Source organism: Bombina bombina, chromosome 2 (assembly GCF_027579735.1).
Source record: "Bombina bombina isolate aBomBom1 chromosome 2, aBomBom1.pri, whole genome shotgun sequence".
Lineage (NCBI taxonomy): Eukaryota > Metazoa > Chordata > Amphibia > Anura > Bombinatoridae > Bombina > Bombina bombina.
Genome location: NC_069500.1, coordinates 367065778 through 367089252, shown reverse-complemented (window position 1 = coordinate 367089252; position 23475 = coordinate 367065778). Strand labels below are relative to the sequence as shown.

At 41.9% G+C, this 23475-nt stretch overlaps 1 protein-coding gene across 1 annotated transcript in view; it reads right to left on the bottom strand.

The window, feature by feature from the left end:
* ATP6V0A2 (ATPase H+ transporting V0 subunit a2) overlaps positions 1–23475 on the bottom strand; it is a 236702-nt gene that overhangs the window by 169627 nt on the left and 43600 nt on the right. The window contains exons 7-8 of the mRNA XM_053701819.1: positions 13022–13104; positions 12732–12825 (exon numbers count right to left, since the gene is read on the bottom strand). Of these exons, the coding sequence (XP_053557794.1) occupies positions 12732–12825; positions 13022–13104 (177 nt within the window). The remainder of the gene's footprint in view (positions 1–12731; positions 12826–13021; positions 13105–23475) is intronic.

Sequence of the window (23475 nt, the reverse complement as noted above, 5' to 3'; positions counted from 1 at the left end):
CCAAAATGCTGCCGCAGCCGTAATCGGCGCGATACATGCAAGGGGTTGTAATATAAAACCTTGTTGAACAAACATTTTCTTAAGGTAACCCTCTAATTTTTTATCCATTGGATCTGAGAAAGCACAGCTATCCTCCACCGGGATAGTGGTACGCTTAGCTAAAGTAGAAACTGCTCCCTCCACCTTGGGGACCGTTTGCCATAAGTCCCGAGTGGTGGCGTCTATTGGAAACATCTTTCTAAATATTGGAGGGGGTGAGAACGGCACACCGGGTCTATCCCACTCCTTAGTAACAATTTCAGTTAGTCTCTTAGGTATAGGAAAAACGTCAGTACTCGCCGGTACCGCAAAGTATTTATCCAACCTACACAGTTTCTCTGGTATTGCAACGGTGTTACAATCGTTGAGAGCTGCTAAGACCTCCCCTAGTAGTACACGGAGGTTCTCCAATTTAAATTTAAAATTTGAAATATCTGAGTCCAATCTGTTTGGATCAGAACCGTCACCCACAGAATGAAGCTCTCCGTCCTCATGCTCTGCGAGCTGTGACGCAGTATCAGACATGGCCCTAGCATTGTCAGCGCACTCTGTTCTCACCCCAGAGTGATCACGCTTGCCTCTTAGTTCTGGTAATTTAGACAAAACTTCAGTCATAACAGTAGCCATATCTTGTAATGTTATCTGTAATGGCCGCCCAGATGTACTAGGCGCCAAAATATCACGCACCTCCCGGGCGGGAGATGCAGGTACTGCCGCGTGAGGCGAGTTAGTCGGCATAACTCTCCCCTCGCTGTTTGGTGAAATTTGTTCACATTGTACAGATTGACTTTTATTTAAAGTAGCATCAATACAGTTAGTACATAAATTTCTATTGGGCTCCACCTTGGCATTGGAACAAATGACACAGATATCTTCCTCTGAGTCAGACATGTTTAACACACTAGCAAAAAAACTTACAACTTGGTTATAATCTTTTTTAGCAGAAAAACGTACTGTGCCTCAAAGAGGTACTAACGATTAAATGACAGTTGAAATAATGAACTGAAAAACAGTTATAGCATCAAACTTTAAAACAACACAACTTTTAGCAAAGGTTTGTTCCCATTAGTAAAACAACACTAATTAAATTTGTACATAAGAATACAAAACAACGTTTTTATTCACAGTCACTATAAGAATTCTCACAGCTCTGCTGAGAGAATTTACCTCCCTTCAAAGAAGCTTGAGGACCCCTGAGATCTGTCAGAGATGAACCGGATCATGTAGGAAATATAAAAGTAACTGACTGGAATTTTTTGATGCGTAGCAAAGAGCGCCAAAAACGGCCCCTCCCTCTCCCACACAGCAGTGAAGAGAAAACGAAACTGTCACAATTAAAGCAAAAAACTGCCAAGTGGAAAATAATGCCCAAATATTTATTCACACAGTACCTCAGCAATGTAAACGATTCTACATTCCAGCAAAAACGTTTAACATGAGAATAGTTATTAAAAGGATTAGTGACCCTTAACAGAGTAGTTCCGGTGAAATACCATCCCCAGAATACTGAAGTGTATACATACATGTCATTTTAACGGTATGGCAGGATTTTTCTCATCAATTCCATTCAGAAAATAAAAACTGCCACATACCTCAATGCAGATTCCTCTGCCCGCTGTCCCCTGATCTGAAGCCTTTACCTCCCTCAGATGGTCGAGAACAGCAATATGATCTTAACGACTCCGGTTAAAATCATAGTAAAAATCTCTGTCAGATTCTTCCTCAAACTCTGCCAGAGAAGTAATAACACGCTCCGGTGCTATTTTAAAATAACAAACTTTTGATTGAAGTCATAAAAACTAAGTATAATCACCATAGTCCTCTCACACATCCTATCTAGTCGTTGGGTGCAAGAGAATGACTGGGACTGACGTAGAGGGGAGGAGCTATATGCAGCTCTGCTGGGTGAATCCTCTTGCATTTCCTGTTGGGGAGGAGTTATATCCCAGAAGTAATGATGACCCGTGGACTGATCACACATAACAGAAGAAAACATTGTTAAATGTAACTGTCTACTCTAAAACATACACTATCATCAATCCTGAAAATCTTACAATTAATGAATAACTTAGTGCTAAGCCGTCCTCTTAAAGAAAGTGAAGTTTGAATTGCAAATATTGAATGCAGTTAGAAAACATTACTATGATCTGACTTCAGACAAATGTTTTAATTAATGACTGACTGTAGAAATATGGGTTGTTTCGGAAATGCACAATAAACTCGTAGGTTAAAGAAGTAAATCAAGAAATTTCAAAGTAATGTGGTACAGGTATACCCTGCTTTACGACGATCCGCTAATACGGCGGCGCCACAAACCCGGAAGTCGTTCTCAGCACGGTGCTTAACATTGACCGCGAGTCAGGAGATTGCACAAAATTGCATGCAGTCTATCTTATTACAGCGTGAGCTGGCAAGACTCTGTTGGGGTTGCTAGAACTGTGCAGTATTGTACTGCAGAGGATAATTTGGAAAGTGCTTTATATAATGTACATTAGTACTGTACACAAAAGTTCTTTACAAGCACTATTTGTTTGTCCATTAAAAGGTACAGGCACCAGTATATGCACCTTTGTGCTTACCTTAAATAGTACAGGTAAGCATTTCATATGCCGCCATCTCATATGCCTATTGCATACCATAAAACCTAACCTACAGTTCTTTAGTACTGTACAGTACTGTATAGCATGGTGTCAGATCTACAAATAAAATAAGGATCTGGCATACAGTACAGGTACAGTAGAGTACATTAGGTTATGTTTTATGGTATGGTATAGGCATATGAGATGAAGGAGGCATATGTGTAATGTGTTAGACTAAACTTAGCACTATTGCACACCTATATATGTTAGTTCAAACATGTTTTTAAGCTTTTAAACATACTGGCAAGTGAAAAACAAGTGAAAAATGCCTTGACTCACTTTAAGGCGGTTTTCACTTTCCAGCGGGGCTCCGGTCCCTAACCCGCTGTATGAGCGGGGTATACCTGTATTCAAAAAATATACCCATACACAGTAATTAACCACACCAACTATAAATCTTTTTAAATTGTTATCACTCAGTACACTCACCACTGAGCCAAGACTCCATATAGGTGGACAGGAAGCCAGTAACACAAAGTGCAGACACATTAAATAATCACTCTGGCACTCAAACAGCATTTTGAAATTCCAATCCATGCAAAACCATACATAGCACAAATGGAAAATGCAGGCAGTGAACAAAAAATGGAATGAACTGCATCTAAGGTAAGACATTTTCACCAAGTGCGGTCTTCCCACATAGACAAAAAAATTAAAAAGCTTTGTTACACCTTGAAGCAAGTGATGAAAATGTTAATTGCTTTGTTTGATGTAAGACTGCTGAAATGTTACCCGCTATCACCTTAGAGATAACAACAAAGTGAGGCGCACTGAAAAACTTGACACCGGGGGCAGAGTTAGCCAGCAAGCTGAACGGACGTCCATAACTGCTGCTCCGTTTCAAGTTTAGCATAAATTAGTGTTAGCACAGCCTAAATTAGAGATACCTGGTACTAAAAGTACACCCATACTTAGAGAGGTACAGGGCTTCCTTTTCCCTGGGACGTAATACCTAACTCATAGCTGATATCCCTTGAGCCCCTCGGGAGCCGCAACACCTATCGAGGCCGCAACTAAAACGAAGGCACCCAGCAGGGGCAAGATCCACGCTCCCCACGTGGCGAACGAAGAGTGTCAGTCGTGACCCATTCTTCCAAACACCTTGCCACAAGCCTCATTAGAAGCAGCAACCCCTGGAAGTCAGTACTCTTCAGTGGCCGAACTCCCTCAAGGCGGAACAGCTACACATCTGAGCGGCTCACCTTTGGCGCGAATTGCCGTCTTGGCTTTATTTCAGGTGAGCGGTTATCCTGCCACACTATTAGGCTCACATTTAAATCAGACGCCCGAGATATACTGGGAGACAAGAGACTTGATCAGGCCAGGTGACAGTGTCCCATATTAGTGTGGGGGCGGACTAATACTCAGGTGGGGGGCATCTAAGACTCCTTTCCCATACGCAGCATTATATAGTTGCAAGTCAGTATAAACAGGAGGAGTGTCACGCAGCCCTACTGATATATTATAAAGTTGAGAGCTGAAAGGGGTGAAAAGGCTTGATATGGGATTAAAGGGACAGTCTACCATATAATTGTTACTGTATTAAAAGATAGATAATCCCTTTATTACCCATTCCCCAGTTTTGCACAACCAACACTGTTATATAAATACATTTTTTACCTGTGATTACCTTGTATCTAGGAACCTTCTTCCAGCCCCCTGATCACGACTGTGACTGTTTATTATCTATTGTCTTAAGTTTAGCATTGTTTTGTGCTTAATCTTAAATAACCCCCTGTGCCTGTACACAGTGTTATCTATATGGCCCACGTGTACTTTTAGTCTCTTTGTGTTGAAAAGGAGTTTAAAAAGCATGTGATAAGAGGCAGCCATCAAGGGTTTAGAAATTAGCATACAAGTCTGCCTAGGTTTAGTTTTAACTAAGAATACTAAGAGAAAAAAAGCAAATTTGATGATAAAAGTAAATTGGAAAGTTGATTAAAATTACATGTCCTATCTGAATAATGAAAGTTTAATTTTGACTAGACTGTCCCTTTAAAGAGACACTTGCAAGGTCCATTAATTGGCTATCATAATAAAAGCCATACAAGATATACTGCAAACAGACCCTCCTCCCATAATTATTAAGGCAGCAATAGCAACCTTCTAGTCTCCAGAGACCGAATTTGGGGAGACAAACAGATCCCTCTAAAGCCTACTCCCTCCCCGCTGGTCACTTCAAGCATATCCCATAACCATATTATGCACAGAGGCCCTGATGGGAAATTGATCTGGTCCCATCCTAGGCCTAGCGCAAGGAAAGGAGAACCATTAATCTACTCCCATAGAGCCTAGAGAGGGCACATCTTAGCAAGAAGAACCGGTGTTTATTGAAATTGAAATCATCTCTTCCTCCCTAGAGAGGCTAGATCGCTACAGCATGTAAACAACAACTAAAAGCCTGTACCCCCGCCAGTCCATGCGCCTCAAGCAGCATACTTGAAACAAGCAGGTTCTCTCGGACAATAGACAGACTCATTGCAAGACATATTGATTGCACCTATAACACAATGTCTCATGCTCATAAGCAAAAAGCTCACACCACACCCAAAAGAACAGTAGTAGACCACTTTCAGTGCCCATCTAGAATGGCTCGCACGGGGTCAGACGATGAATGTTCAGACACGGGGAGCCTCTCAGATAGCCAGATGGGCACAACAGATTTCTCATCTACCAGTAGCTGATAGCCTTTCCAACAACCTAATGGACTCTATCAAATCTCTACTAGCCTCATCACGACTCCCTGTCAAAAAAAATTGATAGATCCCATGCTGACTTAAAAAGACATTGGCATAATTGGAGAGCATACAGAAGCGCTAGAGCGTAAACAAGAGAATCTGACAATAGACCACTCAAACCTTCTAAGATATTCACAGAATTTAGCCGGCCAAATCACAGACTTAGAATTGAAATTAGCGGATCTTGAGGATCGATCGCGCCGCAATAACATCCACATCAAGGGGATTCCAGAGTCTGTCCTGCCACAAGACCTAGAGAATTACATGCAGGACCTATTTACAGCGATACTGGGGTCTGCTCTGGGTAATGAAACCCTCATCGACAGAGCACATAGCGCGCTCAAACCCAGATCAGCTGACAAAGGAAAACCAAGAGATGTAATAGTCAAACTCCACTATTATTATACGTTCAGAGAAAAACTCCTCAGAACCCTAATTAAGAACAAGGTTCTGCCAGACAAATTTGCTGAGCTACAGATTTACCCAGACCTCTCAGCCATACACCAGGATACTGAGAGAAATGGGCCTTAAATATAGGTGGGGGTTCCCAGTGAGGCTCTTCATAACAAGAGACAGTCAACAATACATGGCCTCCACCCCACAGCAAGCACGTGAACTGCTCCAGAGGTAGGAATTACTCCCGCCGAATCAAGAAGGACACTCTTCAAGTTCTGCCGCGGATAGTGGTTTGAGGGTATCAGCCCCAGTATAGAGACCACTCCCGCAAAGATCTGCTTCAACCTTGAGGAAATCTCTGGAACCCAGAGACTTGCATTCCACAGAGACCACATAGAGAACCTGCCCACAAGCTGTGTCCCTCAGCAGGGGACGTGAGACATTTCTGTGGGGAATACCCACGCAGCTGCAGGAAGAGTTCTAGTTTAACAGATGAAGACGGGCGAGTTCAACAAAGTTTTTATAGTGTCTGATGTGACTGACTTTGCTAGAGTTGCGGGGAAACTTGGGACGGATTGCAGACACATCTAGTTGTTATAAATAATGTTTTAGCTGTTATTCAGTATGATGTTCCCATACAAACAGTTCCAGTCCAATGTCATAATATTCATATAGAGATAGAAATACATGAGATTCTGACAGATGAATAAGAGCCTAAGTAGAAACTAAATTCATTTTCTTCTTCTAGCTATTGTTGTTAATGTTTAAACTGTTGATTAGAATGTTGTTTTCTGAGGACCCGAGTCAGTTAAATGTGGATTGATAGCCAGTCAGCCTTTCACTACCTAGACCCTGTGACTTATAGCTGACCCCCTGAAGGGCATTATAGACCTCCCAGTTTATCTGAGGGTAAGTAATACACTCCCCGAGACCTAGTTCCCAGAGCTCACATCCGACCGAGATACTACTTCTGTAAGACACAATGATAGTAGATAACTGTAGTTTTAGGGAGGGAGATTATATCCTTACACAGTAGATGACTGACACTTCTTAACCTTTACTATACATAGAGACCTCACCCACCCCTAAAAATAGTGACCCCCCTATGGCGCACATAGTGTGCAGCAATACTCCCTAAGGGGTACCGGGCAAATTAGAATGATTAAGAAGTCAGTTACTGATCTGGGCCTCCCAGGAGGGATACTAAAGCCCTGCTAGACCTAACGGAAACGACGTGTACTGCAGACTTGATTAGATTATGTTAACGTACACACTACAAATCACTGACAACTGTTACTTAAAGGGACACTAAACCCAAAATGTTCTTTCATGATTCAGGTAGAGAATACAATTTTAAACAACATTCAAATTTACTTCTATTATCTAATTTGTTTCATTTTTTAGATATCCTTTGTTGAAGAAATAGCAATGCACATGTGTGAGCCAATCATCACCCACCAATCACTAGCTACTGAGCCTATCTAGATATGCTTTTCATCAAAGAATATCAAGAGAATGAAACAAATTAGATAATAGAAGTAAATTAGAAAGTTGTTTAAAATTGCACGCTCTTTCTAAATCATGAAAGAAAAAATTTGGGTTTCATATCCCTTTAAATGCAACGTTGATAGTTCACTCCCCTTATTCTTTCTTTTTCCATTATGTTCCACACCTCTTCCGCGTTTGAACTATAAAGTTCTACCTGCTGTTTACTATATTATTCATATTATAAAGTATGCTATGTTATTGTTTTACTGGACTGGCGATGAGCAAGGCTCCTCTCTGCTAATCTCCACCCCCAATAATTTAGTTGTGTTCCTCTGGCTATAATCCAGACGGAACACTCATTGTGAAAGTGTATATTTATCACTTTTAAATAGTCTCTAGGGCTCTCGAGACTCCTCCCTTAAGAAGATATTTGATCATCTAGATTTCTGTACCTGGCTACTAGGAGACCCTTACCCAACCTAAATAACCTCTCCCTAATCCCTACCCTCACACCTATTTCTCCTTCTAGCGACATGGCGCCAGTTAGATTGGCCACACTGAATGCACAGGGGCTAAACTACCCAACGAAAAGAAAAGCTCCTAATGCGCTACCTACTGACGCATAAGATACATATACTATTCATCCAGGAGACACATTGGACAGGGGGTTCCCAGGCCGTCAAGAACTTCCAGCACCCGATATGTGAGATAGCATCTAACACTGAAGGAAAAACGAGGGGAGTTGCCATTTTGGTTAGCAAAGATTTAACTTACAAATTAAGAGTATGCTGAAAGAGATGACGAGGGTCGTTCCTCATAGTTGTATACACACTCAATGAGACTATATACTTTGGTCTCTGTCTACACACCAAATTCTAAACAAATTCCCTTTTTATGCAAGCTTTTGACCCGCATTGACCAACTTAAAAAAGGGGACATTTAATAATAGGGGGGACTTTAACATGGTGTGGGACCCACTAAGGGATAAGCAATCTACCCTAAACGACATACTGATAGGAATGTTTCGTCGACCTCCAATGCCTTCCGCAAACTCATGTATCAACATAATCTGTATGATGCCTGGAGATGCTTGGCACCCTCAGAAAAAGAAAGACTTTATAAACTATTCTAAGGCCCACAATTCTTATTCACAAATCGACTACCTACTATGTGACTTTGGGTCCTTGGATAGTTTTATGAACCTTAGCATCAAACCATGCACATGGTCAGAGCACGATGCGGTTTGTCTAGACTTTGCTAAACTATAGTCCCTGGCCGGTAGGCCTCCTTGGAGGCTTCCTGAGCAGCAACTGTCTGAAATAGAAATCCATGAACTCATTGAGATTGTGGGGGAATTCTTAGTACACAACAACGTAGGAACCACAGATATTGACATGGTGTGGGCGGCCCTCAAAGCACATCTTCGTGGACACTTTATTAAAAAATGGCACAGTTCTGCAAATCGGGAAACCAGTCATTGGTTAAACTATACAGGGACCTTTGCACACTTGAAAAATTCAATAAACTACACCCTAGATTCCAAATAGCTCATCAGATAGGGCTTGTCAGAGAGGAAATTGCCAAACGAGAAACTCAGAGAGTTCAAGAAAACCTACACAGACAAACATACTATTACAAAGGGAACAGGGCAGATAAGCTCTTGGCTAACAAGCTCCTTAAAACGTACACACTAGAAGAGGATAGCTCTAATCAAAACTCATAGAGGGGTGGTCCACTCACCTAGGGAAATAGGTGTAGCATTTGCAAGCTACTACTCCTCCCTATATAACATTGAGGACTCAGAGACAATAGATAGAGCAAGCCCCAACGACAATCGCAAGTTCCTAGAGGGACTTGCCCTACTCACCCTGCTCAAGGAAGCTAAAAGAGAGCTAGAGAGACAATTCACATTGGAGGAAATAAAAGTAGCTATAGCTAACCTTACGCCTCGTAAAGCCCCAGGCCCAGATGGGTTCACAGTCACCTTCTAACAAAGTCTTGGTCCAACTCTGTCCCCGCTTTTACTTAGATTATTTACAAGGGTAGCAGATCGGGGTAGCTTTATTCCAGAATTCCTAGAAGCAAACATCATTACAATACACAAGGAAGGCAAAGACCCAGCACTCTGCTCCAGATATAGGCCTATTTCACTCATCAATGTAGATGCAAAAATATATGCCAAAGTTCTAGCGACTAGGTTAGGAAGACAACTGCAGACACTCATACATCTGGATCAGGTAGGATTTGTCCTTAATAGACAGAGATCAGACAACACCCGGCGCCTCCTAAACATATTCACCGAGGCTGCTGACCTAGGGCTCTCCATGCTTGCCCTGTCACTTGATGCTGAAAAAGCATTTGACAGGGTGAGATGGGAGTACCTATTCCAGACTCTCTCAACATTTGGTATACCAGACTTCTTCAGTAAGGCAGTGGGGGCACTTTATTCAACTCCATCAGCAGTTGTTAGGGGCCTAGGTTTCTGTTCGCCCAAAATAGAGATAAAAAACGGAACGAGACAGGGCTGCCCCCTCTCCCCGCTTTTTTTTGTCCTGGCTATTGAGCCTCTAGGGTCGGCCATCAGGAAATGTGTGAATATACAGGGACTTCAGCTACATGATACTGAGCAGAAATTGGCAGTTTGCCAACGACCTGATGGTCTTACTCACAAAGCCCCTGGACTCCCTCCCTCCATTGATGTCGCTACTAAAGCTATTCAGGGAAATCTCTTACTATAAAATTAATGTAGGTAAAACTGAGGCATACTCCATCAACATTCCACTGAGCGAACGAGAAGCTATTCAGCATCTCTATTCTTTCAGATGGTCTACTAGAGGAGTTCGCCACCTAGGTGTCTTTCTCTCCCATACAAAATCTATCTATAACTATCAAAGAGAACTATGAGACCCTACTGACTGAGATTAGCTCTAAACTTAATTCCAGGAGGTACGGAGAGGTATCTTGGATGGGCAGGGTAGCTGCCCTCAAGATGATGATTCTCCCCAAACTTACCTATTTATTACGCTGCATCCCTATTCCGATCCAAGCAACGCTGATTCATAAATTTCAAGCTCTATTTAACCTTGCGTGGCTGCTCACATTCTTCAAACCCCAACTGAGAGGGGGGGTATAGGCCTTCCTAATGTAAAGACATATTATAAGGCCGCCATGATAACCCATGTAACAGCATGGGGGAGCGACCTCCCTCCAACTAGATGGACAGACCTGGAGCAGGCCTCGCTGCCAGAATATGTCACCTTGGAGGACCTGCTCTGGCTTCCCCCACATTGGCAATCCAAAATACACATTGCCAACGGTATAATCAAGAAACATCTTTTTAAATACAGGAGACAGGGAGAAAGGAATCCCTGGCTTCTCCCATTCATGTGAAATAATCTGTCACACATTCTGGGACAGGAAAAACTTCCACAGAGGAAGGAACATCATAGTATTTATTAAGTTTACTAGACTTAATAGGGTTGCTAACGACAGAAGTATCGGAGTCGTCCAAAGTAGCCCCTTTAACCCCTTAAGGACCAGCGACGTACCCTGTATGTCACTGGCCTTTTTTTGGGACTTGATTGTTTTATAGCGCGGTCTTGCCACCAGCGTTGAGACTGCTCTATTCCACAAAGCCTGCTGGAGGGAGTGCATTAATAGCGTGTTCTTGCTAGACTTGTGCTTTTATGTCCTGAAAAAACCCTTGACGACAAGTGACATACAGGGTACATTGTGGTCATTAAGGGGTTAACAGTTCACAAAGGTGTTCAAGCTTAAATCTGAAGTTTACTTCTTCAATATCACATGAAGGAAGAATACTGTCTGAATCTGAGATTTTACCCTCAGAGGCTACCGGCGTATGCCACCTGCGTAGCAGTAGGTGGAACAGAAACCTTACTATCTGAATGTCTACTTTTCCTCTGGCATTTTCCTAGCATAGGAAAAGCAGATATTGCCACAGATACCGCAGAAGATACCTGATCAGCAAAATCTGCAAGCAAATAAACTCCTCCAGGAGGCTGAGAGGAACTGCAGGGCACTGTATGTGATGCCATAGAGGCCTGAGACGTTTGAGGAGAAAGCTGTGGCATTATCTGAACAGCATCATCCTGAGAGACATTGGGCTCAGAGTAGCACAGAATTGCATAAGCAAAATAATTTTGTGCCTCAAGGCATAACAAGCATTTGTCAAAAAAGACACAGAGTCTTGGTCCATGTCAATAATACTAAATAAAAAAAAATCCCCAAATGTTTTAAATACACTGTCACTTTAAGAAATTTTAATACCACAGCCGTTTAACGTCATACAAAAATTCTTTAAAATAATAAACCAATCAGGCCCCCTACACCTCAGACAGGCTGATGTGCCTTACCATAATACTTAAACACAATTTGGCTGCCAGAAGTCTCTAAAAGGGTCATATAGAAGATCGACACTGAAGAGACTGAAATTCAATGACGCCGCTACACTCCGTGAATATCCGACAGCAGAGAGAAGTCACATAACTGGCAGAGAGAGGAAACTATGCAGCAAGTAAAAGGCGCGTGTTTCCCTCTGCCTACAACACCAGAGCTTAATTTACACAAACGCACAAGCAGTCTGTCAGTTAGCCTGTTCTACCTAAGCAAGCAAATAAAACCACCAGCCAATTTTTAAGTTTATACATAAATCCCTGTATAAAACATAAGTCCCACACATACTAATAAAGTATTTAAACAAAATTAGCCCAAAGAAGAAAAATGTTCCAATAAAGGGAAGATTAACCCCTAGTCTCAACATACATAATGTGCCTGCCCACTGCCAAAGAAAATCCTGTATAAGGATTTTAAAAATGTCCCCATCTACTGCATATGACATTCTTCTGAAATGCAAGTTTCCAAGACCTAGAAAACAAAAGCACTTACCTGCAGTCTAGATGTCTCCTTACAGAGACCTGTAGAAAAAGAAAGAACAGAGTAACCAACTCTGGCTTTCTGTACCATGGGCAGCAATGTGTTAGGAAACAAAGCAAGGACTAACTCACAACTTCCTAACTGATTAAAAGCCACCACTACTCTACTGAAGAGATTGACAGGGACTTGGCTAAACCCAAATCCTTGCTTGCAGGGAAAAGTACCCAAAAAAGGAATTAATTTCTTCATACACCAAACTTTACCTCCTCCATTGATAGAAGCAAAGAGAATCTCCATTGATAGAAGAAAAGAGAATGACTGGGGATTATGGGTAGGGGAGTGACACTTAACTTTGCTGTTGTGCTCTTTGCCTCCTCCTGCTGGACAGGAGTGATAGTTCCACTAGTAATTGAATGACGTTGTGGACTCTCCATATCTTTGGAAAGAAGGAACAATATATGTCTCTTTTATTGAAATTATTATTATTATTATTATTATTATTATTATAAGAGTTTCCAGACAAACCATCTCTGCTTACCGTGTGCAAGTCTTGAATGCGTGTGTTCAAGCCCAACATGATCTCTTTGCGCTCTTCAGTGGTGTTCGGATAAGGGTATACATGGCAGTGAAAACTGAAGGATATTAAATCAAGTTTTAAGAATGTACAAAACTATGTTGTAACTAACAAAATTACTTTCAGCACATGCTGTTACTACTTAGCAGCACAAGGTAACATTTACCAAAGGGCTATTTTCTTATCTGCCATCCCACTATACAACAGCTGTGATAGATTTTTTTGCATATCTTTAAACATTTCAAATAACTTACCAGTCACAAATCTTTTTCACTTTCTGACCGATCTGGTCTCCCCAATAGGATACTAGAAATACAATCCACCTGGTTGATTCCCCCTACAAAAATAAAATGGCAGACTTGGATATATCTTAAAGGAGCATTGTACACTTTTTTTCTCTTTTCTTCTTTTTTAAGAATCCTTTTGCTTATGGTTTCGTTTTCCCAGTCCATCTGAGTGAAATATCTTAATTATAACGTATATTTTTTACTAAAATGTATATTTAAGCCTCGTTACCAAACCCTAATCTGCCAATGCATATGTTCATAATTCTAGTATTTACCCAGCCTTGCTTGCTCCCCGTGTAAGTTTGCATTATGTGAATTCTGTGCATGCGCCCCTGAATACTATCATAGGAATTAGAGAACACAGGAGAGCTACTTGTACAAACAGTACAAATTAATCCTCTGCTCAATAAAAAGGTTTCAATTTTTTATACTCCAAACACTCGGCTAGATTTAGAGTTCGGCGGTAGCCGTGAAAACCAGCGTTAGAGGCTCCTAACGCTGGTTTTAGGCTACCGCCGGTATTTGGAGTCAGTGATTAAAGGGTCTAACGCTCACTTTTCAGCCGCGACTTTTCCATACCGCAGATCCCCTTACGTCAATTGCATATCCTATCTTTTCAATGGGATCTTTCTAACGCCGGTATTTAGAGTCGTTTCTGAAGTGAGCGTTAGACATCTAACGACAAAACTCCAGCCGCAGGAAAATAGCAGGAGTTAAGAGCTTTCTGGGCTAACGCCGGTTCATAAAGCTCTTAACTACTGTACCCTAAAGTACACTAACACCCATAATCTACCTATGTACCCCTAAACCGAGGTCCCCCCACATCGCCGCCACTCGATTAAAAATTTTTAACCCCTAATCTGCCGACTGCCAACTACACTATACTTATGTACCCCTAATCTGCTGCCCCTAACCCCGCCGACCCCTGTATTATATTTATTAACACCTAACCTGCCCCCCACAACGTCGCCGCCAGCTACTTACAATAATTAACCCCTAATCTGCCGACCGCAAAGCGCCGCCACCTACGTTATCCTTATGTACCCCTAATCTGCTGCCCCTAACACCGCCGACCCCTATATTATATTTATTAACCCCTAATCTGCCCCCCTCAACGTCGCCGACACCTGCCTACACTTATTAACCCCTAATCTGCCCTCCCTAACATCGCCGACACCTACCTTCAATTATTAACCCCTAATCTGACGACCGGAGCTCATCGCTACTATAATAAATGGATTAACCTCTAAAGCTAAGTCTAACCCTAACACTAACACCCCCCTAACTTAAATATAATTTAAATCTAACGAAATTAATTAACTCTTATTAAATAAATTATTCCTATTTAAAGCTAAATACTTACCTGTAAAATACATCCTAATATAGCTACAATATAAATTATAATTATATTATAGCTATTTTAGGATTTATATTTATTTTACAGGTAACTTTGTAATTATTTTAACCAGGTACAATAGCTATTAAATAGTTAAGAACTATTTAATAGTTACCTAGTTAAAATAATAACAAATTTACCTGTAAAATAAATCCTAACCTAAGTTATAATTAAACCTAACACTACCCTATCAATAAATTAATTAAATAAACTACCTACAATTAACCTAAAACTACACTATCAATAAATAAATTAAATACAATTGCTACAAATAACTACAATTACATAAACTAACTAAAGTACAAAAAATAAAAAAGAACTAAGTTACAAAAAATAAAAAAATATTTACCAACATTAGAAAAATATTACAACAATTTTAAACTAATTACACCTACTCTAAGCCCCCTAATAAAATAACAAAGACCCCCAAAATAAAAAATTCCCTACCCTATTCTAAATTAATAAATGTAAAAGCTCTTTTACCTTACCAGCCCTGAACAGGGCCCTTTGCGGGGCATGCCCCAAGAAAATCAGCTCTTTTGCCTGTAAAAAAAAAAAACATACAATACCCCCCCCCCAACATTACAACCCACCACCCACATACCCCTAATCTAACCCAAACCCCCCTTAAATAAACCTAACACTAAGCCCCTGAAGATCTTCCTACCTTGTCTTCACCATCCAGGTATCACCGATCCGTCCTGGCATCCGGTGCTGAAGAGGTCCAGAAGAGGCTCCAAAGTCTTCCTCCTATCCGGCAAGAAGAGGACATCTGGACCGGCAAACATCTTCTCCAAGCGGCATCTTCGATCTTCTTCCATCCGGTGCGGAGCGGGTCCATCTTGAAGCAGCCGACGCGGATCCATCCTCTTCTTCCGTTGTCTCCCGACGAATGACGGTTCCTTTAAGGGACGTCATCCAAGATGGCGTCCCTCGAATTCCGATTGGCTGATAGGATTCTATCAGCCAATCGGAATTAAGGTAGGAATATTCTGATTGGCTGATGGAATCAGCCAATCAGAATCAAGTTCAATCCGATTGGCTGATCCAATCAGCCAATCAGATTGAGCTTGCATTCTATTGGCTGTTCCAATCAGCCAATAGAATGCGAGCTCAATCTGATTGGCTGATTGGATCAGCCAATCGGATTGAACTTGATTCTGATTGGCTGATTCCATCAGCCAATCAGAATATTCCTACCTTAATTCCGATTGGCTGATAGAATCCTATCAGCCAATCGGAATTCGAGGGACGCCATCTTGGATGACGTCCCTTAAAGGAACCGTCATTCGTCGGGAGACAACGGAAGAAGAGGATGGATCCGCGTCGGCTGCTTCAAGATGGACCCGCTCCGCACCGGATGGAAGAAGATCGAAGATGCCGCTTGGAGAAGATGTTTGCCGGTCCAGATGTCCTCTTCTTGCCGGATAGGAGGAAGACTTTGGAGCCTCTTCTGGACCTCTTCAGCACCGGATGCCAGGACGGATCGGTGATACCTGGATGGTGAAGACAAGGTAGGAAGATCTTCAGGGGCTTAGTGTTAGGTTTATTTAAGGGGGGTTTGGGTTAGATTAGGGGTATGTGGGTGGTGGGTTGTAATGTTGGGGGGGGGGTATTGTATGTTTTTTTTTACAGGCAAAAGAGCTGATTTTCTTGGGGCATGCCCCGCAAAGGGCCCTGTTCAGGGCTGGTAAGGTAAAAGAGCTTTTACATTTATTAATTTAGAATAGGGTAGGGAATTTTTTATTTTGGGGGTCTTTGTTATTTTATTAGGGGGCTTAGAGTAGGTGTAATTAGTTTAATATTGTTGTAATATTTTTCTAATGTTGGTAAATATTTTTTTATTTTTTGTAACTTAGTTCTTTTTTATTTTTTGTACTTTAGTTAGTTTATGTAATTGTATTTATTTGTAGCAATTGTATTTAATTTATTTATTGATAGTGTAGTGTTAGGTTAATTGTAGGTAATTGTAGGTAGTTTATTTAATTAATTTATTGATAGGGTAGTGTTAGGTTTAATTATAACTTAGGTTAGGATTTATTTTACAGGTAAATTTGTTATTATTTTAACTAGGTAACTATTAAATAGTTCTTAACTATTTAATAGCTATTGGACCTGGTTAAAATAATTACAAAGTTACCTGTAAAATAAATATTAATCCTAAAATAGCTACAATATAATTATAATTTATATTGTAGCTATATTAGGATTTATTTTACAGGTAAGTATTTAGCTTTAAATAGGAATAATTTATTTAATAAGAGTTAATTAATTTCGTTAGATTTAAATTATATTTAAGTTAGGGGGGTGTTAGTGTTAGGGTTAGACTTAGCTTTAGGGGTTAATCCATTTATTATAGTAGCGATGAGCTCCGGTCGTCAGATTAGGGGTTAATACTATTTATGATAGGGTTAGTGAGGCGGGTTAGGGGTTAATACATTTATTATAGTAGCGGTGCGGTCCGCTCGGCAGATTAGGGGTTAATAAGTGTAGGCAGGTGTCGGCGACGTTGAGGGGGGCAGATTAGGGGTTAATAAATATAATATAGGGGTCGGCGGTGTTAGGGGCAGCAGATTAGGGGTACATAGGGATAATGTAAATTGCGGCGGTTTACGGAGCGGCAGATTAGGGGTTAATAATATAATGCAGGTGTCAGCGATATCGGGGGCGGCAGATTAGGGGTTAATAAGTGTAAGGTTAGGGGTGTTTAGACTCGTGGTACATGTTAGGGTGTTAGGTGCAGACGTAGGAAGTGTTTCCCCATAGGAAACAATGGGGCTGCGTTAGGAGCTGAACTCTGCTTTTTTGCAGGTGTTAGGTTTTTTTTCAGCTCAAACAGCCCCATTGTTTCCTATGGGAGAATCGTGCACGAGCACGTTTTTGAGGCTGGCCGCGTCCGTAAGCAACTCTGGTATCGAGAGTTGCATTTGCGGTAAAAATGCTCTACGCTCCTTTTTTGGAGCCTAACGCAGCATTTTTTTGAACTCTCGATACCAGAGTTAATTTTATGGTGCGGCCAGAAAAAAGCCTGCGGAGCGTTAACAGCCCTTCTACCGCCAAACTCCAAATCTAGGCCACTGTGTTTAGATTGTAAAATCCCCCCTTTAATTATAGCATGAAAGTTCTGTCTTAACACTTCTACTTCCTCTTTCAAGCGGATTCCCAACCTGTCTGTTTTCTCAGCAATATAGCAGCCCCATATAGCAACATCAGTAGCCCTGCATTTCCAATGCAGCTAGCTGATTAAACAAGGAACTAGCTAAACAGCTATAACAGTATCCAGACTGCAGCAAGTCACATGGCTCACTTATAAATAACTTAACAAGGGACACACACAGGAGCGGAAACATATACAGAAACACAGATCAGTTCAGGCTGTTTAGTACTAAAAGCCTACAACCGGCGACACTACACTGATCAGCTTGATCTGCATTTCTGTACATGTCCCCGATAAATTGGTTTACTTAATGAAAGTGAAGACAAAATAAAATTTATGCTTACCTGATAAATTTATTTATTGCTTGACACGAAGTCCACAGATCATCTAATTACTATTAGAAATATCACTCCTGCCCAGCAGGAGGCAGCAAAGAGCACCACAGCAAAGCTGTTAAATATAACCTCCCTTCCCTCTAACCCCAGTCATTCGACCAAAGTAAAAGAGATAAAGGAAGCAACAAGATGCAGAGGTGTCTGAAGTTGATAACATACCAACAACCTGTCTAAAGAACAGGGCGGGCCGTGGACTCACCGCGTCAAGAAAGAAAGAAATTTATCAGGTAAGCATACATTTTGTTTTCTTTCTAATGACACAATGAGTCCACGGATCATCTAATTACTATTGGGAGTCAATACCCAAGCTAGAGTACACAGATGATAAGGGAGGGACAAGACAGGGAACCTAAACGGAAGGCACCACTGCTTGAAGAACCTTTCTCCCAAAAGCGGCCTCAGCCAAGCCAAATGTGTCAAATTTATAGAATTTTGAAAAAAGTGTGAAGAGAGGACCAAGTTGCAACCTTGCAAATCTGTTTCACAGAAGCTTCATTTTTGAATGCCCAGGAAGAGGAAACAGCCCTCGTAGAATGAGCCGTAACTCTCTCAGGAGGCTGCTGTCCAGCAGTTTCATAGGCAAAGCGAATGATACTCTTCAGTCACAAAAGAAAGAAGTAGCCGTAGCTTTCTGTCCCTTGCGTTTCCCAGAGAATGCGACAAACAGAGCAGAAGACTGACGAAAATCCTTAGTCGCCTGTAAATAGAATTTTAGTGCACATACCATGTCCAGATTGTGCAGAAGCCGTTCCTTCTGAGAAGAAGGATTAGGACACAAGGAAGGAACAACAATCTCCTGATTAATGTTCCGGTCAGAAACTACTTTAGGGAGAAACCCTAATATAGTACGTAAAACCAAGGTAAGGAGAATCATACTGTAATGGCGAGAGCTCTGACACTCTACGAGCAGATGAAATAGCAACAAGAAACAAAAACTTTCCAAGATAGCAACTTAATATCTAAGGAATGCATAGGCTCAAACGGAGCCCCTTGAAGAACCTTAAGAACTAAATTAAGACTCCAGGGAGGAGTAACTGGTTTGAACCCAGGCCTGATCCTGACCAAGGCCTGACAAAACGATTGCACGTCTGGGACGTCCGCCAGACGTTTATGTAACAAAACAAACAAGGCAGATATTTTACCCTTTAGGGAACTTGCCGATAAACCCTTCTCCAAACCTTCTTGGAGAAAGGACAGGATTCTAGGAATCCTAACTCTACTCCAAGAGTAGCCCTTGGATTCACACCAATATAGATATTTACTCCATATCTTATGGTAAATCTTTCTAGTCACAGGTTTACGAGCCTGAATCATGGTCTCAATGACCAATTCTGAAAATCCACGCTTAGATAAAATTAAGCGTTCAATCTCCAAGCAGTCAGCTTCAGAGAAACTAGATTTGGATGAAGGAAGGGCCCTTGAAGTAGAAGGTCCTTCCTCAAAGGAAGTCTCCAAGGTGGAAGAGATGACATGTCCACCAGGTCTGCATACAAAATCGTGCGAGGCCAGGTCGGTGCAATGGGGATCACCGACGCCTTCTCCTGCTTGATTCGAGCAATGACCCGAGGTAGAAGAGCGAATGGAGGAAATAGGTATGCAAGACTGAAATTCCAAGGTGCCGCCAGAGCGTCTATCAGTACAGCCTGAGGGTCCCTTGACCTTGAACCGTACCTCGGAAGCTTGGCATTCTGCCGAGATGCCATGAGATCCAATTCCGGCTGACCCCATTTGAGAATCAGGCTGGAAAACACCTCCGGATGGAGTTCCCACTCCCCCGGGTGAAAGGTCTGCCTGCTCAGGAAGTCCGCCTCCCAGTTGTCCACTCCTGGAATGTGGATTGCTGACAGACAGCAATTGTGGGTCTCTGCCCACTGAATGATCTTGGCTACCTCTGTCATGGCCAAGGAACTCTGAGTTCCTCCCTGATGGTTGATGTAAGCCACTGAGGTTATATTGTCCGGCTGGAACCTGACGAACCGGGCCGAGGCCAGGCCAGAAGAGCATTGAGGATTGCTCTCAGTTCCAGAATGTTTATGGGTAGAACAGACTCTGATCGAGTCCATGTTCCCTGAGCTTTAAGAGAGCCCCAGACTGCTCCCCATCCCAGAAGGCTGGCATCTGTTGTCACAATCACCCAAGAGGGTCTGCGAAAGCAGGTCCCCTGGGAGAGATGATCCTGAGACGACTACCAAAGTAGAGAATCCCTTGTCTCCTGCTCCAGCTGTAATCACGGAGACAGATCTGCATAATCTCCGTTCCACTGCCTGAACATGATTAACTGCAGAGGTCTGAGGTGGAAACAGACGAACAGGATGATGTCCATTGCCGCTACCATCAGCCAGATTACCTCCATGCACTGACCCACTGATGGCCGAGGAGAGGTCTGAAGAGCTAGGCAAGAATCGAAAATCTTTGATCTCCTGACTTGTCAGAAAAATCTTCACTGATAAGGAATCTATTATGGTTCCCAAGAAAATTACCCTTGTATTTGGAACTAAGGAACTCTTTTCCAAATTCACGATTCCATCCGTGAGACTGCAGGAAAGGTAACAACATTTCGGTGTGTGATCTTGCTTATTGAAAGGAAGGCGCCTGAACCAGAATGTCGTCCAGATAAGGTGCCACTGCAATGCCCCGCAATCGGAGCACCGCCAGCAGGGATCCCAGAACCTTTGAGAATATTCTGGGAGCTGTGGCAAGACCGAATGGAAGAGCCACGAACTGGAAGGGTTTGTCTAGAAATGCAAACCTTAGAAACTTGTGATGGTCCCTGTGGATGGGAACATGCAGGTACGCGTCCTTTAAATCCACCGTTGTCATAAATTGACCCTCCTGGACCAAAGGAAGAATGGAACGAATAGTTTCCATCTTGAAGGACGGCACTCTGAGAAATTTGTTTAGACTCTTGAGATCTAAAATTGGTCTGAAGGTTCCCTCCTTTTTGGGAACCATGAACAGATTGGAATAGAACCCCAGACCCTTTCCTGCATTGGGACAGGAACTATCACTCCCAGGTCGAAGAGGTACCGTACATAGTGTAAGAACGCCTCTCTTTTTGTCTGGTCTACAGATAATCTTGAAAGCGGAAATCTGCCCCTGGGAGGAAAGGTCTTGAACTCTAGCTTGTATCCCTGGGACACGATGTCCACCGCCCAGGGATCCTGAACATCTCAAACCCAAGCCTGAGTGAAGAATGAAAGTCTGCCCCCCACAAGATCCGGTCCCGGATCGGGGGCAGGCCCTTCATGCCATCTTTGACTCAACACCAGGCTTCTTGGATTGCTTTCCCTTGTTCCAAGACTGATTGAGCCTCCAGGAAGGCTTGGACTGCTCCTGCTTGGAGGAGGGAGCGGAAGGATTTCCCTTGAAATTTCGAAAGGAACGAAAATTACTCCAACGTCCTTTTTGTTTATTTCTCTTATCCCGAGGGAGGAAATGTCCCTTTCCTCCCATAATATCAGAAATGATTTCCGCCAAACCAGGACCAAACAAGGTCTTTCCCTTGTAAGGAAACGCCAAAAGTTTAGACTTAGATGACACATCCGCAGACCAAGATTTTAACCATAAAGCTCTGCGAGCCAGAATGCCAAAACCTGAAATCTTAGCTTCCAGCGTAATAACCTGAAGGGAAGCATCTGTAATAAAGGAGTTGGCCAACTTAAGGGCCTTAATCCTATACTGGATTTCTTCGAGGGGAGTGTCTGTCCGAATGGATTCAGACAATGAGGCCCATTTATTAAGCTCCGAATGGAGCTTGAGGGCCCATGTTTCTGGCGAGTCTTCAGACTCGCCAGAAAAAGCAGTTATGAAGCTCTGAGCAGGTGTACAGAGATCGCCAGAATTCAATTCAATTCGTACTCGATTGGGTTAATTGACACCCCCTGCTAGCGGCCGATTGGCAGTGAATCTGCAGGGGGCGGCGTTGCATCAGCAGTTCACAAGAGATACTGGTGCAATGCTGAATACGGAGAGCATATTGCTTTCCGCATTCGGCGAGGTATGTCGGACCTGATCCGCACTGTCGGATCAGGTCCGACATACCTTTGATAAATTTCCCCTAATGCATCAAACCAATATGCGGCCGCACTAGTGACCGTAGCAATACAAGCTGCGGGTTGCCATTGTAAACCCTGGTGTACATACATCTTCTTGAGTAACCCCTCTAACTTTTTGTCCATAGGATCCTTAAAGGAACAACTATCCTCCATTGGAGTAGTAGTTCTCTAGGCTAGTGTGGAATTTGCCCCTTCCACCTTGGGTACCGTCTGCCAAGATTCCTTGATAGAATCTTCTATAGGAAACATCTTTTTAAATATAGGAGATGGAGAAAAAGGCATACCCGGTCTCTCCCATTCCTTAGCACTGATCTCTGTAGTCCTATCTGGTACAGGAAATACCTCCATACAAAATACAAAGCACTAGGGAGCGCTGAAACCAGCTTAAGAGTAAGGATTATAGAATATATATAATAATAAAACACCTAACCTGATACTAATATGATACTACTATAATAGGCAATATGTATAATACATGTAAATATAAATTGTGAATTATGAATTATGTGTGAAAAAAAATCTTTTCAAAATTGGAAAAAATTATATATGAAAAAAATTCTATGGGAAAAAATTCAATTCTATAGAAGATGCCAGCAACAAATACTAGAATTGCATATCTATATATAAAAAGCTTTATTACAATATAGGTCGACCTATTCAAGACATACAATAATAAATCACAAAATTAAGAAAAAAAGAAAATTAGTATAAAAAACTCCTTAAACCAAAAGTTCATGCATAAGAAACAGTTCCCAGGAGTGGACGATTTTTCGGCTTGTTACTATGTGGACCCACGCTCATACAAGGATGCTGTTCGTGTATAGTTGTAAGAGGAGCGTTCCCAGGACAAAGTTACATCCGTACTTACTTAGGGGAAGTTACATCCGTACTTACATAATAATAAGCAGCAACCGGCCTCCAAACTTGAACCAACGATCTGTGGACACACCTTCCAATAGTAACCAATGGCCACTGGAAACAGAAAAGCTTTAACAGGGAAAAGCAATTAGATAGTTTGGAGGCCGGTTGCTGCTTATTATTATGTAAGTACGGATGTAACTTCCCCTGCTATTTGCTGTGTGACATTTACTAAGAGGATTCCTTGTCTGTAGGGGAAATACCATCATTGGCTGCGACTGCCTCTTTTGTCCTGGGAACGCTCCTCTTACAACTATACACAGAACAGCATCCTTGTATGAGCGTGGATCCACATAGTAACAAGCCGAAAAATCGTCCACTCCTGGGAACTGTTTCTTATGCATGAACTTTTGGTTTAAGGAGTTTTTTATACTAATTTTCTTTTTTTCTTAATTTTGTGATTTATTATTGTATGTCTTGAATAGGTCGACCTATATTGTAATAAAGTTTTTTATATATAGATATGCAATTCTAGTATTTGTTGCTGGCATCTTCTATAG